General features: G+C 35.0%; 1 protein-coding gene across 2 annotated transcripts; it reads right to left on the bottom strand.

The window, feature by feature from the left end:
- Positions 1-1,988: 1,988 nt before the first annotated feature.
- Positions 1,989-16,097, bottom strand: LOC121410973 (STE20-related kinase adapter protein alpha-like). Of its 2 annotated transcripts, none has more exons than XM_041603394.1 (10): positions 15,979-16,097; positions 10,345-10,418; positions 9,175-9,293; positions 8,355-8,463; positions 7,380-7,503; positions 5,910-6,084; positions 5,318-5,422; positions 4,474-4,694; positions 3,506-3,639; positions 1,989-2,322 (listed from the first exon to the last, which is right to left on the bottom strand). In XM_041603394.1, the coding sequence occupies exons 2-10, from the start codon at positions 10,400-10,402 to the stop codon at positions 2,240-2,242; spliced, it is 1,128 nt and encodes a 375-aa protein (XP_041459328.1). In that variant the 5' UTR covers positions 10,403-10,418; positions 15,979-16,097; the 3' UTR covers positions 1,989-2,239. The 2 variants fall into 2 exon arrangements, with proteins under 2 accessions (XP_041459328.1, XP_041459327.1); XM_041603393.1 differs by having other exon boundaries at positions 3,494-3,639.
- Positions 16,098-16,960: the final 863 nt, after the last annotated feature.

Below are 16,960 nucleotides of genomic sequence, written 5' to 3' on the forward strand. Positions count from 1 at the left end.
GGGTAATTATACTGCATTACTGTTGAGCGCTTAGAGATCAGAAAGTAAGCACTACATAAGCAAGAGTGATTATTATCAAATATGATCAGTAACTTTGTCCACAACTGAAAATCAAAATCGTACTCGCAATCCTTTAGGTCAGACTAAAATGGTTAGATGTTTATAAGTTAGGTAGTCAGTTATTTATCAAGATATTTTTAAAGATTTTATGATAAGGATATCACCATATACCATACAGAATGATCTACACATTATATTGCATGCTGCTGCACTGGGCCACCCTACCGGTCTTCCTGCTGGGTGACCATAGGCAATATTCTTTGCCTTTTAGATAGCCAAATGACTTCCATTTCATCTCAAAAGTAAAAGGCACTAACTTATGATCATAAACTGGGAAAAGATGCAGTAAACCTCTCAATCGTCGGAAGCTATTTTCCCCTGCTACTTTTGACAAAGTTAATTTACGCTTTAAAAGGAACTGTATCACATCTCATTATACATGGTATGACAATCCCTCAAAATTACTCCAAGCAATAAAATGTCTATCAATTAATTTTTCATGCTATAGAATAAAAACATATATTTAATATATCAAATTTTAGATATTCTTGATTATATAATTGTAATGTAAAAAAAATCTTTCTTAAATAACATATCTGTTGAAGATTAATGATATAAACAGGTTTTCTCCAAGCTATGAATAAATCAATACCGGTATATCAATATAATACTAACATTTTAGATCTGATACATACTAACTAGCATGCAAGCTCACTAGTCATGTATAAACTTTCAAATTATGTTTATAAAAGTGGTAAAAGTTAAAGAACACAAAATTTCATCTACAGAGACCTGTCTTAGTGACCCCCCAAAACCAATAATTGTGCAGCCTTCCTAGATAAGGATAATGTGAAAATAGTGACCATTTAAACAAATAACAAGTCAAACAACTTCTTTTCCATTACTGGTATTCATTTTAAAACATGAATGTCCAAAGTAAACAAAGAATTAACACTTTTCATAACGTTTACAAATGTGTAAAACATATTAAATTCATTATTTTGCTAGAAAACTATGCTTGGCATAAAAGCTTGACCTACCACGAAATATATATGATAGAAACTAATAATCTTATCACATTCATTGGTCAAACATAAATTCCAGTTATAATAACAGTAAAAAAAATAATTAAAACAAAATGCACAAAACATCACTCAAGTGTTTGTATGCACTATGAATGGATGTACATGAAATATGTCCCAAGTGATTTAGGTAGAATACAGCATATCCCAACTGTAGATTGGTCTCCACTGTTCACAAACTAGCCCTTGCAAGGCAAAACCTACATTCTTCACATGGGATGAGATTCAAACCATTCGCCTGTCAGAGGACAATCTTTTTCCAAGCAATGAAAATGCAGGTACCAACATTTGCCTATCTGTGTTGCTGACTTTCAGTGTTCTTAAGTTTCAGCCTAGATTTATCATTTAGAAATGTTTAGTTTTTGTTTTGTCAGGACTTACTAGATCAGGATGTGGTAACAGTTGACATTGATTGACAAAGACTTTCTCTAAAAAAGATACATGACCCGTCATCAAGTCACAGAGATATATGTATGACATATCATCCCGTACAAGTTAATGGCATCCAATATACTACAGTGCCATTGTATCACATCATGTACAATCAGAGTTCACACTGATTCACATCCTGACATTGCCATGGATATCAGGAGGTCAATCAACTTCATGTTTCTATGGACTGAGTGGATACCGAGTTTGACATAAAACAAAAATAACTGAACAATAACAGGTTTCTTTGGTAAAGTGGTGCACTGATTTTACCTTTATACATAAAAATAGTTGATGCACACAGCCAAATGAAGCTTTGAGATTTATTTTTCATGTAGCTACTCTCTTCAAGTTAACTATTGCACTTTATTACTCTTTACATTGTTCTACATGTAAGGCAGCTACACGGCTACCACAAACTCTGTAAGCGTGCTTTGATGAACAAGCCTACTTTACGGCCCTCACTTTAATGCTATATCAAGAGCTTTAAAAATCCCATGCAATTGCAAAGAAATTTATATCACATCATGTGCTATCAGTGTTCAGATACACTTGCAACTATGTACATGAGTGAGGAACCCCTTTTATGTAACACCACCTTTCTTGGACTGCATAGGTTACTGGGCATCATCAAACTCTCAGAGATGTTGATGGAACGGTTGAATTCTTCAGTCAAATTCCCAAGGGTCCACCATGTCTAAAGTCTCAAATCTCTGCACAGCTTCTGCAATGTTCCCAACCTCAGAGTTGTCTGTGCAAACATTAAAAAAAATTAAGAGAATTACATGGAAGATTAAACACAGGTAACAATAATTCAAGTACCGGTAATAAATTCTTCATAAATAATGTCTTTTCATTATGATCACTGTGGCAATAATGATAGATTTACCCATCATCCACAGTACCATTCATAATCATATCAACATCATATTCACTATCATTGTTATTATCCTCAATTCAAACATAATCACATTCTTACTTCATGATCTTCTACAAAATGTTAAAATCATCTTCATGATGTCTTACATAGTTTCAGTCGGCCATTGTTTGATTAATTCATCATCATCTATGAATTAAATTCAATATTATAATGTGTTCATGCCCAAAATAAGTAGGCATAACATCGTCTCACAATAAAAACTCACATCAATACATAATTACTATAACATTACATGTACATAATTCTAAAGAGATAAATACAGGACATGAAAATGATCATAATAATGCACTTCTCTGTCAGAAGTCAATGGAAAACCAACATGATTTACTTGTTACCACCTAGCTCCTGAACTATTACTACATTCTAGAAAGCATAACAAGTAATTTGTTGCGTTGTGAAGCTTGTATGAATAATTTGTTAAATTATTATGTATATAAAATATACTCATATGGATATTAAGAACCATGAATACGAGGATTTATCTTTGAATGAAATTATAATTCCTATAATATCTGTGATTACAAAGTGCCATTATGAAATAATTCTTTAGTACTCTCATATAAAAATGCAACCTACGAGAGGAAAATCATCCTGCAATTAAAGTAACTTGCCAATTTCATCATAAACTTTCAGAGTTCTTTATATCATAACACAAATTATATTATGAAGTTCAGTCAGCCATACCCTACAAAGTTATCTAATCAATCTAAAATATAAATAGAACAAATAAGAGCTTCACAAACTGATGAATAAACTCTTCATCATTTTAAAAATGAATACCTTCCTCATCCTAACCGCCACCTTTGATCATGCCATTATCGCTAGCATATAGTCTGCATTAGTCGATCCTAAACAATTTGAATAATCGTCAAAGCAATCAAGTAATTTTCAGATCAGATCATGCCAAAATTTGAGACAAATTACTTCATCAAAGCAGTTTGTGTAAACATGAGAAATATCCAAGATAAAGGTTCATGCACACCTATGTACTCACTTTGGTCATCCACTTTGCCCTCCGTTAGCTGAGAGAGGGGATGGACTGCTTGTAGCATTGGTCCAAGGACATCACTAGATGACTTCCTTACTTGCTTGAAGAATGGGTGCTGCAGGAGTTGAGAGGCACTGGGTCTACATACAGAATGAAAATCATGATATTCTGAATTTGAATCTATCCTTGTCCAAGGGGTGCAACATGTGGAGATATGCTTCATATTTACAATTACTAGTAACTCATTGTGCGATTGCCACAGACTTACATCCACTTTTATGTTAACAGGCCCGTTAGCGATAATAAAAGAAAATTGTAACAAAAATAACCCAAAACAGTCTCATATCATCTATGTAAAAAATTATCTGATACTTAAGATTAACTCTTTATTGGTAAGGTGGTACACAGTGCAAAATACTTTTATCAAATATAATAAAGAGTGTAAAACAAACTTGTTTTAGGAAAGGTAGTACACAGTTCAATGCCTATTCTCCCTTACTCCAGGGCCCCATCTTACAAAGAGTTGTGATTGATCTGATCAACCACAACTATGGACGGCCAGCCACATCAACATCTAAAATGCTGTATGCATGTTTGTTCAAAATATTTTCCAGATATGATGTATGTGCATACATTCATAATTCACTGGAATTTCCAGCGTGATTCTCTTTGTTTCCTTTAGGAGAATGCAAATTTCCTGTTGAAATGTTATGGTCTGGATGGATTTCCATACAGTCGAGATTGATTGGATCAATGCGAACTCTTTGTAAAACTGGCCCCAGATACTGATAACAGATATTATGACTTTAGATCTATTAATGAAGGCTTGAGTGATCAACAAAAGATTATAAAAAAAAAAACACACGTGCCTTTTATAGGTAGAAACAAAAGCTTATGTGATTGACTTTTTGTAACAAGACAACACCATTCTTAATGCATGTATGTGGAATGTAAGGGAGAATAACTTTGCCTACCTATCCACAGGTTCTCTTCGGAGGCATACTTCCATGAAATCATGAAAATGAGTTGAGAATCTCCTGTCATAGGGGTTGGGTACATTAGCTAGTCCAGTGCTTCCACCGATGCCACTATCCACCCTAGAGCCTGGTTCTTGGGGTGGCACACCATCAACATCACACAGCGTAGAACAGTCTAGGAGCTTGGGTGTTGTACCATTGATCTTTTCCAGTAACATCTAGAACAAAAGAAAATCAGGCAATTGCATGAGCTTAATTTGAATCAATGTAACGGCATAACCTGATACTTTATGAAAACCGCCAATTATCACACAAATCAACCGTTAAATGTGTTATGATCAATCATGAAGCTTTGAATTATAGTACCCTTAAGTGTCTAACTTCATTCAGAGCTTTGCCTTGTAACAGAAAAGATAAATCAATCTTATTAATGATATTTATTGTAAGTCCGAGACAAACCATGTACTAAGAAGATACATGCATAATCAGTTGCAAATGTAATATTGAACATACATTTTATTTTACATGAATCTTGATATTAGTTTTCAAAAATGTCTCATATTTCTCATGATCTTACTCATGTCTCGTTGCTACGTTTAGTGCAGAATATAAAATGGAAAGTATTACATATTATATTAATGATGTCATAATTCTGTTCTCGTAGCGGATACCACATGCCATTTAATGTCTCTGTGAGCTTACAAAGGGTCTAGGATATCATTGATAACTGGAGGAATTTCTCAATTTTTCCCTGATGTAGGTTACCAATTACAATAAAAATAAACACTTAAAAATACCTTTTCTTTGTTAGAAATGAGAACCACTGTAAAAGAAAATTTACCTTCATGGGTACCATATCTGAGAAAGGAACACATCCATTTGACAGCTCACATGCAGTGATACCAACACTGTAAATATCGGATTTGGTATCATATCCAAGAAGATTCTATGATAAAAAGATAACAGCAGATATAATCATGTTTTTTTTTGGAATACAATGATAAATAACACCAGAAATCTGAAGGCAAAAAATAAAATTTTGGCCCCCAAAACTCCAACCATATCTAATATGCAGTAATTTAATGGAAATTTTGAAAATTACTAAAATTCTTTACTTTGGTCCTCTTCATACATGGCTAGAAGTGACATGTTGATACTCTGCTATTAAAAGCAAATTAAATCTCTGTCATTTGAAAATCAAAAGACATGCTCAGATCATGGTACAGTGTATACCAATGTACCACAGAATATGAAAGACAAGTAAACTGTCAAATTTCATTTGCTGACAATTGTGAAAACATGTAGAATATGCATGAAGATGAAAATTCATACTTCATATTATATCAATTTATCGTTTTTCTGTTTTCCTATTCCATACAAACATATAAATTTCACCCTGGATTTAGCACAGTAAAATGTAAATACAAACATACCTGTTCTAGTACCTCAGTTGCTAGCCAGGGCAAGTTCCTTACTGTGGTTAGTGAGGGGAAATCATAGACTGCCTTGAGTCGCTTGCCATCTTCCACCATACTCACTGCTGTTCTCAGTCCAGATAGGCGAACACCACCGGATTGGGTGAGCAGGATGTGACTGGCCTTCACACTCCTGAAATTCAGATTATATGATTATGAACAACAAATTAACAGGGATCGCAAATATATATATTTTTTTTAATTGTGTAAGTTTTGTGACATGGAATAGGAATCATCTGTGAAAATTGAAATTGGATTCAATAAAACTATGGGGTTACCTAACCTGTGCAATGTTACATGAAAATACAATTAATCTTACAACTGAAATCAATCATAAGTCTTTGCAAAACATGTAAGCCTGATTGTATCCTATATAAGTCATGGATGGGACCCTGGCCTGAACTATTATGTAACATAAAGGATACAATTGATCTTAAAATTGATATCAAACTCATACAGTCTTTTGCACACTATGAAGGTGGATCATGTGCAGACTTTCACAGAATTGAAGATTCACATCATTATATCTTGGCCACTTTTCAGACCAGAGTGTATACCAATTTACATTGGATAAGAATTTGGTCTATGTATTTTTTTGGTGAAAGACAACAGCAACTAAGATATTTCTTTACAAGAATACATTGAAAGGGCAAAAGAACATTCATTTCATAATATCTAATCAAGCCTAAAATAGACTGTACTGCAAACCAGGGCTCCGTAACACAAAGATTAGCGATCAATCGCTAAATGAACTGACCAATCAATATCAACGTTACACATTTGGTTTAAAATACTGACCAGGGACCAATCAGTGCGGTTCTTTCATATTTGCGATTCATCGCAAACCTTTGTGTTACGGAGCCCAGATATCATGAACAATACTAGTAAAAAATCATTGCGAGGTATAAAGAAAATAATTACAGGTCCCGTTGGTGAAAGTAAAAGGACAAACAATCATTTCTGAGGCAATTTCTTTCTAAACCAAAGCTGAGGAAAGATGGAAATCAACATTCATAGCACCAACAAGATAATAGTTTGTCTCATCCACTGAAACCAATCCAGACAACAGAAATGACTTTTTTAAAAAAGGGACCAAATTTCTCTTTGCAAAAAAATACAACTTATTTGGAAACATAAGGCTAAAGCCAGGCAAAACTAAGAATTTTATTCTCTCCTTTGTTTGCACTCCTCTGTGTTTTTTTTTCTGCACACATGTGTCAATAGCGCATGTGAGTAACATTAATGTGTGCCTTTTTTATGGCTTTTTAAATGAACAGCATCACCTGATAATGCTTATCTAAAAATATAACTTCACCTAGTACTTGATGTTGAAAATCAGCAATTTATCACATTATTCACGTCATCAAATGAACTGTACCTTTTTTAGTATCATGTGGATACATACTAACAATGAATACTACTCCTCACCTATGGATATAACCCATTCTATGGATGTAGTCTAGAGCCAGTACAACATCTCTCATAATCTGTGCTATCACACTCTCCTTCAATCCATCAGGACAATTCCTATCAAGCAGATCTCTAGCAGAACCTATCAATCACAAATCAAAGTCAAGAATTAACATGTCGCCCACTGGAACTGACAGAATGCTAGTACAAAGGTGTTGGGATTACAGAATTCTGTATTCAGTGGGTTAAGAGTTGAGAAATATCATATAATAATAATAATGTATATTTGTAGAGCACGCACACTGTCAGTAGACGCTCATGGCTCTAGCCGAGCAACAGTTCTCTTTTACAATGGAAAAATAAGATTTTATAGAAATTTATATAAATACTACACAAGAACCATGAACAAGTACAATGTACCTAAGAATAATAATTTCACATCTGCTTCATTCACCCCAACCCATCCATCAGCCCATCATCATGCGGAACCCAGTGCCCTCTAGCTGCCTCGTTCACTGACAATTTAAGGAGTAAACCCCTAATGCAACAATATATATTTAATGATGAATGATATTAATTATATACATGCGTTTATATGATGTACATGTTATTTTCTATTATGAATGTTTTCACACAAGACAGTTGTGGGGTTTGAATTTGTAGAGGCAAACCAATCAAATAACCAGCTAAATCATTCTATATATACCTAGATGAATGACCAGTCATTTGAATTGTGATTTATGTGAAAGTAGGGGCCTATTAGTCATAAGAATTTAAACTTCACCCTAAAGGTGGTGGTGGGGGGGTTCATGGTGTGGAAAATTAAAACAGAATCATTTTGGGTTTTAATTCATTACATTGCTTGGAAAGAAAAATGTTAATGGAAATAGCTGCTTACAAAATCATATCTTGAGCTTACTCTGAATGAATTTGCAGTACAAGTCTATATGTTAAAGGTGAATGCTTGTAAATACAGTAGGTTGATGTTCTTACCATGTTCCATAAGGGGCATCACAACCCACAATTCATTGCCATTCACAAACGACGTGTAGTGTGGTAGGATGTGTTCATGTTGCATAAGCTTGGAGAAATGGCATTCTTGCTACAAGGAATGATATAAAAACAAAATATGTTGTTCCAAAACTTGAACTCTATGCCCACTTTGTTCGACTAGAGTAACATACAATGGACTACCAACTTCAACTGAAGTCACATTTTATTCATAATACACAGAGTGTATCAAGTCTTTTTTTATTTACATGTATACACACCCACAAAAAACAATAGTTAAGTGTGCATTGCACTGTTTAGAGAATACAAAAAGATTTTCTTTACAAACAAAAGCTATTGTGAGTTGACCTAGTCTATGCAAATCTGTTAAGGTTGCACCCTATAATTACTCAGACACAAGAGGAATTATGTCCATAGCGGCAAAGATGTAGGGGTTAACATACACAGACAAAATTCTAATGGTCACCAAGACTGCATTAGGGAGTTTACATGAACATTGAATGGTTTTATATTAAATGATAGAAGAGCTCTTTCTGTGCTATATTATCAACCGATGATTTAACCAAGAACTTTCAGTTGACTATATAGACTAAAGAGAAATTTATTTTGATGGTTGGATAATGGGGAGCTGGGAAACAACATGCCACAAGATGGCAAAGATAGTTTTCTCTTACTCATAATTTTCTATTTTTCTTAGTACAGTATAATCAAATCTTTCACAAACTTTATGAATTTTTGTTTTTCTATTTTGCTGCATTGTTGAATTTCTTTCCCGTAATTGCAGTGCTCTAATAAAACTTACACGAAGTTCTGCAAAACTGTCTTTAACTTTGTCTAGGTTGACTCTTCTGACTGCTACAAGATTACCAGAAGAACCGTGTCTAGCAATATGGACCACAGCATTACCCTCAAAGTTACGGCCTGCAATTTTAACAAACATAAAATTATTTCAAATAACATACAAAAATCATTTTAACCAAAGTTACATAAATTAGAAAGTCTTGTTCATTTCATATTTTCAATTAAAATAGCCAACTAGTCTATTAAAAGAAACCAAAACCCAAGAAGAGAAGTAATCTTATTGGAAAGAGTAAAATGAGAGGAACAATTTAAAAAAAGTTTCATTAAAACCGGTTATGAAACAAGCAAGTTATAGGAGTTTGAAAACTCTTGTTGTACTTTCTATGGGCATCCTCATATTGGCAAACATGCTTCAAAATGGCTGATTTTGTGGACAACTCTCCATTTGTTTTGTACACAAATTTTCAGATTTTCTTCATCATCTTTCAAATTGCATCTTGCCTCCTTCTGAGCACAACATATGTCATGGGAAAATATAATCCACACCATATATGTCAAGGTCAGGAGGAGATAATGTGAAATATGTAAAATAAAGGGGAAAATCTGAAAACATGTATACAAAACAAATGGAAAGTTGTCCACAAAATCAGCCATTTTGAAGCACGTTTGCCAATTTGAGGATCCACATAGTAAGTACAACAAGACTTTTTAATCGTCCATAACTTGCTTATTTCAGAACTGATTTTGATGAAACTTTTTTAAAATTGTTCCTCTCATTTTACTCTTTCCAATAAGATTGCTTCTCTTCTTGGGTTTTGGTTTCCTTTAAGAAGGCCCCTCCTATTTACATGTATTATCTTTGTTCCCTTTCCTCAACTTTTTTTTTTGGGGGGGGGGGTTAAAATACAATGCTTTTTCAAAAGTCCCAGTATTTTAGGTGAATATTCACTATGGCAAAATGGAGCCTTATTTTCATTGATGTAGGTGTTTTCAATCTTCAATGTAGTTCTCAATTTGCTACATGCATGTAACTTATCCATTTCTTTAGGTTACAGAAAATGAAATTAGAAATACAAAAACTTCAATTATCACACGTATTAACTGTCATGTATCAAGGACACAAGACTACCCTGAGGAAGGAAAAGAAGAAGACATTATATCTACTCCTTACCGATTAAAGTCAAAAGTGTGTAGTGTCTAGCATCCCCTTCATATTCTACATCAGCCATACTGCACTGCCTCCTTCTAAAGAGAGAAAGAAATGAAATAAACAACACAAGAAGCAATTCATTTAGTAATAATCAAAAGCTTTTAATTTCATTTCCAGATATGGTTGTCATAAAAATGCATAGCACACTCAAGTTGCACTGGGATGGCCAGATTGGCCCCATAATAAAGCAGAAGTACTGCATTAATACAAGAGGGTGTGTGCTTTTACCAGTACATGTATGTCAACCTTGGAATAAAAAAACAAAACAATGCCCACATGGATACTGGAACCTTGAACCTCGAAGAAGTACTCTCCCAAAAAGCATACACGTTGTCCTGGAGAGGACATACCTATAGTCAGGGTCCACACAGGTGACAGAACCTTCATATAATTATGATCCTCCTTCATACATGCAGGATGAGTGCCCTACATGTACATGCATGACCATAAGCTGTGGAGGGGGCAGTTACCCCCCCCCCCACCCCATAATTTGAAAATGTATATCTTACACTGAAAATTTTCACAAATTTCACCGAGTGTGCACAAAAGCCTTCAATTTTACTTTAGAAAATGCAAAAGCACCTTAATGACAAGCTTGGTTGCTTTACTCTCTTGCTTTTGGGTTTATTAAAAGCATATGTGGCTTTACCCCCTGTCCCGCCCCCACCATGCCTACATGCCCTCAGTATTAGGTCAAAATGTAAGCAGAGAAGGTAGTCCTTTGTGTCTTCTGTGGCCGTCTTACAAAGAGTTGCGATTAATCCGATCAATCACAACTATGGACCGCCAGCAACGTCAACATTAAAAATGCATGAATGTTCAAAATGTTTTCTAGATATGACATAAATTACCTAAATTCATTGTTTTCTTGACAATTTGGAATGTTAGCCTTTTTTTACAAAGGACATTTTGAAAATTTCATGTAGAAAAAATGAAGACACTGATGGATTTCCATAGAGTTACATTGATTGGATCAATCATAAGTCGTAAGATGGGGCCCTGGGGTGGTATTCTGAGATCCACTTTATCTCAGATAAAATAAAATATTTTATCTCCGTCTTTACGGAGATTTCTTTTTAACAAAAAGGAGAATACTCTCATCTTTTTTCGAAGTCTATATCGCATCTTTTCAAACATCTTTTCAAAGACAATATTACTAAAGAAAAGTCTTATGAAATACTCTATGATTGTACAGGAACAACATTAAGGTGTTATTCTCAACAAGTAGGCCTATATAATTTTTCTTCATTTTCATGTCACCATTTGGGGTTAATTCACCTAGAAATACTGGTGAAATCAACGTCGCAGAGATAAAATAGCCTCTACCCTCTTTCAAGTTTATTTTTTTCTTCAAAGTAATGGGCGCAAGCACATCATCTGCGTTGCAATGGCCAGATACGCGATGGGTATGTGTACGCAGGCATTGTTCTGTTGCGTATCATTTGTAGAAACGCAAGATAAAATTTATACGCAAGATAAAATCTAAAATTTTATCTGAGAGATAAAATCTCATCTCAGAATACCAATTTCACTTTAAGAGATAAAATAAATATTTTAAAGATAAAATGACCTCAGAATACCACCCCTGGTCTCTAAGTTCTTTTTTCTGGAAGGAAATTTCATAAGGATTCTAAAATTGGCATAAAAACTAAGGTACTATACATGATGTAGGGTGAACCGCTCACATTTTATAAGTAAAAAGGTATGCTGGTAATCGGCCAGTGCGAAACTGTATTAGCGCTGTTATCTTTTCCAAATGGCTGTTTAAAATTGATCATCTGGACACACAACCTGTCCGAACACATAACAACTGGGTATATATTGGTTGGATGAGACCGGAGTATCCCTAGGCTATTGCAGGGCCCTGGAAACAATTTTTCAAGAAAGTAAGGGTGCTGAAAATGGAAGTCAAATTGCTCCCAAGAAATTTGAAAAGTAAAAAAAAAGGTTTTACCTACAGAATGGAGGTCTACCAGTAATTGGTCCCGAGAAATTTGAAAAGCAAAAAAAAATAATAGATCAAAGGGTTTCACTACAACAAAATTAAGGTCATGTTACATTTTCCCATTTTTACACATCTTCCAGAAAATCTGGGGGTGCTGGAGAATAATACACGCAGCACTCTCAAGTCTACCTCAGGCGATGGCTCATGTAGGCTCCACTACACTTCACTACTGCTACCCTCCATTACACCTACCCAAACCATCGGGCGATAAATACTCGCTCTCAAAAATCAGTGGCGAACTGTGACACTTTTTGGGTAAAAAAAGCAACACGTCACGTAATAAAGACATTGAGCATACTCTACAGTACATTGAAGACAGCTGGCAGCCGTCTGTTTCAAGGAGTTCTTATAAATTTATAATTTTTAAAAAAATTTCTCCTCATACACAGACTGCTCGTGATAGTGCAGCCGCCATTAGGGGGTAAACAATGCAATATCCCCCGATGGGGCTCATCGATTTTTGGATTTTTACAAAGACTTTAGTTTATTTCTTATATAAAAAGAACAGGACCCAAATAAGGATTTGTATTCCGTTTTGGCCTGAAATGCACCAAAATGGGGAAAAAATAAACTTTAAGGACAAAAACAGTGACTTACTTTGTCTGTCGCGTAACCCAGGGAGCTCCCGCCCACTACACGGACGGGAGCTCCCTAGTATGGCAGTGTATCCTATTGCCGAACACCTTTATTTCAGTGCTTTAAAAATGACAACTAGAGAAAATACAATCAAGAAAAATTCACACTTGCTACATGTATTCCAAATATGAAAATTATGAATATGATAAAATTATTTTATATTTACCAACCATTTTCTTTGCATCGAATTGCCGCATACCCCTCCATGAAAAACAATTATTTTTGTGCGTATTTTTTATTTTATCAAATCATGAGTAAATTCTAAGTTTTTGTTTGCTTTTTTTATATCGATTCTGAACAGATGTTGCTAATAAATTTGTGTTTGTTAACTGATTTTATCTTTTCTTGTTAGCTGCATGTTCCATGGAACTTTCCAATATTAGGCTCGTTCGCATTGTGACACGGTTCATCAAGTTCTATCGATGCGCTGCCGATCATCGATGGCTCTACTCACGGTAAACCTCGAGCATGGGTACCTTGAGAACTAGCCGTCGACGATCACAATACACCACACCTCATCATTCGATCGAAGGAGCGGACGAGATTGAAATTCGGCAAATAAGGCTCATATTTCCGAGATACATGTAAATAAGGTAAAAGTTTGATTTTTTCACCTTGTTTTTGCAATCTTGTTCTACATGTATGTCTTGCTCTGTGAAATTGAATTGTGGAAGTCTTTATACGGTACTAAATTGTTTTCGAACGCACTAATATGCGCGTCCGGAATCATAATAGTGTCCGGTAATACAATACGTGACTATATGATGGGGTTCTAATTCTAAACTTCACGCACTTTTCAAAAATATTCATCAGGCTTACATTTTTTCACAAAATATTCATAATGTATACAAAACCAATTCAAGAAATAGTTACCACATTGACGGCAAGATCGTAAACTATAAAATCATAGACAAAAATGTAAAGTAGGTCAAGGGGTTTCACCGGTATCGCGATCTCACAATTCCATTCCGATCAGCAAATGCACGCTGTGCTGGAAAACCGTTCAGAAAGAGTGTGACCTAACTTCGCGGACCAAAGTTTTTGTGGAGATTTAAACAAAAACTCAAGCTCAAAAAGTGAAATATTTTTATCAGATTGATGGCAAAATGCTATAGAATCGGTTAGTACCACATTTAACTAATATTTTTGATAATTTCTGCTTGCAAAATGGTGATAACGTGATGCTTGTTGAGAATATCAGATTTCTTCAAAACGGTGACAAATTTGCTGATCTTTTGTCAATATTTTTATGAATACTGAACTCATCCTGAAGAAACTTACACCAAAGGATCATTTTTGGTCGCTTTTCACATTGGTGATGTCCAACTTGGTGATGTCACATTTTAAGAACATTGGCAAGGTTTTGAGATAATGACCCTCCGAAAAGTATGGACATGCGCGAAGTTTGGACTCACTTAGTCTTGAGGACGCAATTATGATTAATTTTCACAAACTGACATATACTTCTTCATGATGAACAAGTATATGTCAGTTTGTGAAAATTAATTATCATTGCGTCCTCAAGACTAGGACTCACTGCCATACCGTTAGCAGTCGCGCAACTCCCACTTCCATGGACATGGGCCCAAAACCCAGGCTTTAAACTCAAGCCCGGCTTTCATTTTTCAAGTCGCATTCAGTTCCAAGATCTTAATAGTTCGGCTTCGGCGGAGGCGAAGCTCGCGCTATAGGCCCTTGTTGATCAGTTGATATCAGGGGCCCGTTTCTCAACACCGTCATAAGTCTAACTTCTTGACTAAATCGGAGATAGTGAGCTACTTGTCCGCTGTTTCACGAAGCCCTCTTTACCAAGATCAGGCCCAACAACCTCACTAAATATTTATAACACCTCCGAACCCGTCATAACTTCTTTCTTAATGACGTATGGCATCACGTGGGTAGACCATGACATGCAAAAGTGCCGAGAAATTTGAAAATTATAATCTTACGTAATCAACCATAGAGGTTGAAATTAAATCCCAAAACAAGTGGGATAATGCATTCAATGATCATGGTAATACAAAGTAACTATGAAAACTGTTGGTAAAACGCCACAAAAGTCAAAACCATTCATTTTGAAAAAGTAAAATAATTTAATCGATAAAAATTCTACGACATCAGGCCATCCATAACTGGACTTGTATTTGTCATTTTCAGACCCTATTGACATTTGGATAAATTCTAATCTCTAATTTATGCATAGAATTTGTCAAATCGTAAGTTCGATATCAAAGATTTATATAAAAAAAAATGTTAAACTATATTTCGATGATGTTTGGAATCTTAAAACATTGTATAATTATCATAATTTTACAAATAAAACCGTTATGGTTTACTTTCGTAAACTATTAAAATTTGATATCTCAACGTCCACATGTGATTTTTTTAGTCGTGAAATAAATTATTCATAATTCAATTTTCAGCAATTGAATGCCCCAGTCTTCATGGTCTAAGTATGTATGATGCATAATTTACCTGTGCTATTAATTATCTTTAAAAGATGTAATCCCCAATTCATCACAATATTTGCAATTTCGTCATAATTTTTCTTTTTGAAAATTATGCTATTTTGTGACTAAGGCTACGTCTCGTCTGCTCATTTTACCGATAGTATCGATATCAAGGTATTTTAGTTAGGAAGCCTTTCGTGAAACAGGTTTAGTAAGATTGGAACTAACTCCCTGGTTTGTGAATAAAGATATGACTAACTTGTCCGGGTGTTGAGAAACGGGCCCCTGATTCTGAATGAAGCCCCGTCTGCCCCGAGCCGTGTTACCCGCGTCCCACTCGCTTCTCACGCTTGTCCCGCCTGATCATTTTCGTGTCATGTTTACACTTTCTTTTGGCTTTTTATACCGACTACATGTAAGTAAGACAATCAAAGACAATGTAGGCCTACGGTAATGTTAACAATATGGAAATATCTCAACAAGATTTTTTACTAAAATACTTACAGATGTAGCGATGAAGTGTGTAATTTACAATGTAGTTTCTAAATGTTGACAATCTTTTGCGAGATCATCCTTTCTGGCGAAAACGTAAACAAATTCTGCGATACCGATATCTTTAGATTTGCGACGCATGGAATTATCGATACTCGATCCGATTAAACTGGATTTACAAAAAATTGCTATCATGGCCTGGGCTGTATGGAGGAATGGGCGACTAGCTGGGGCTTTGATTTTTCAGTAATGAAACTAAACACTTGAGAACCCCCCCCCCAAAAAAAAGGAAGGAGAAAATCCGGGAGAAAATAAAAAGGGAGGTTGGTCGACAGGGTCGTGCACCGGGGTCGTGCAGCTCCATGCATAATACCCTCAATATATTCTGAATGGGATTCATCCACAACAATTAAATGTTTAATTTGATTTTCCAAATTTCATCAAATTGAATGAAAATTAATATTTTTTCCCAAAATGAAACAGTAACAAGATCAGTGAGCAGATGGGGGAACCAATTAGATATCACCCACTGTCTGTCTTATTCTTTATTTTGTTAGATAAAAATGTAGCCTTGCATAAATGTGGTATATGCATGGAAAGGAGAAAATAAATAAAACAGAATCGTGAAAGTTTGAAATAAATCGGACATGCAATGAAAAAGTTATGGCTGCTTTAAACTTGAGATGCCTAAGATTATGAAGAATTTGAATTGGCAACTGTTTAGTAAATATGAGATATGGGCAAGGACATATCTCTATGGCCATGGGCAAGGACAACTTTCCCATATAGCTAGGCCATGCCTTATCAGGGATCTGTGGTTTATTCCCCTAGAGCATTGGATAGTATATTGTTTTATGTCATCATGAAAGAAAAATATAATTTGAAGTAAAACTTTTTGGGGAAAATGACATTTTAGTCATTTCATGTATTGGAGTACATTGTAGTCTTTGTCTTATACATCACTCCGGACATCACTATGACATCACATTATCGG

Source organism: Lytechinus variegatus, chromosome 3 (genome assembly GCF_018143015.1).
Source record: "Lytechinus variegatus isolate NC3 chromosome 3, Lvar_3.0, whole genome shotgun sequence".
In the NCBI taxonomy this organism is placed as follows: Eukaryota; Metazoa; Echinodermata; class Echinoidea; order Temnopleuroida; family Toxopneustidae; genus Lytechinus; species Lytechinus variegatus.

Coding starts and splice junctions, on each gene's coding strand:
- LOC121410973 (XM_041603393.1), bottom strand. CDS start 10,402: ATGGCTGATGTAGAATATGAAGGGGATGCTAGACACTACACACTTTTG. Junction 9,294..10,344: donor CACACTTTTGACTTTAATCG/GTAAGGAGTAGA, acceptor TTAAAATTGCAG/GCCGTAACTTTGAGGGTAAT. Junction 3,640..4,473: donor CGAAGAGAACCTGTGGATAG/GTAGGCAAAGTT, acceptor TTCTGTATGTAG/ACCCAGTGCCTCTCAACTCC.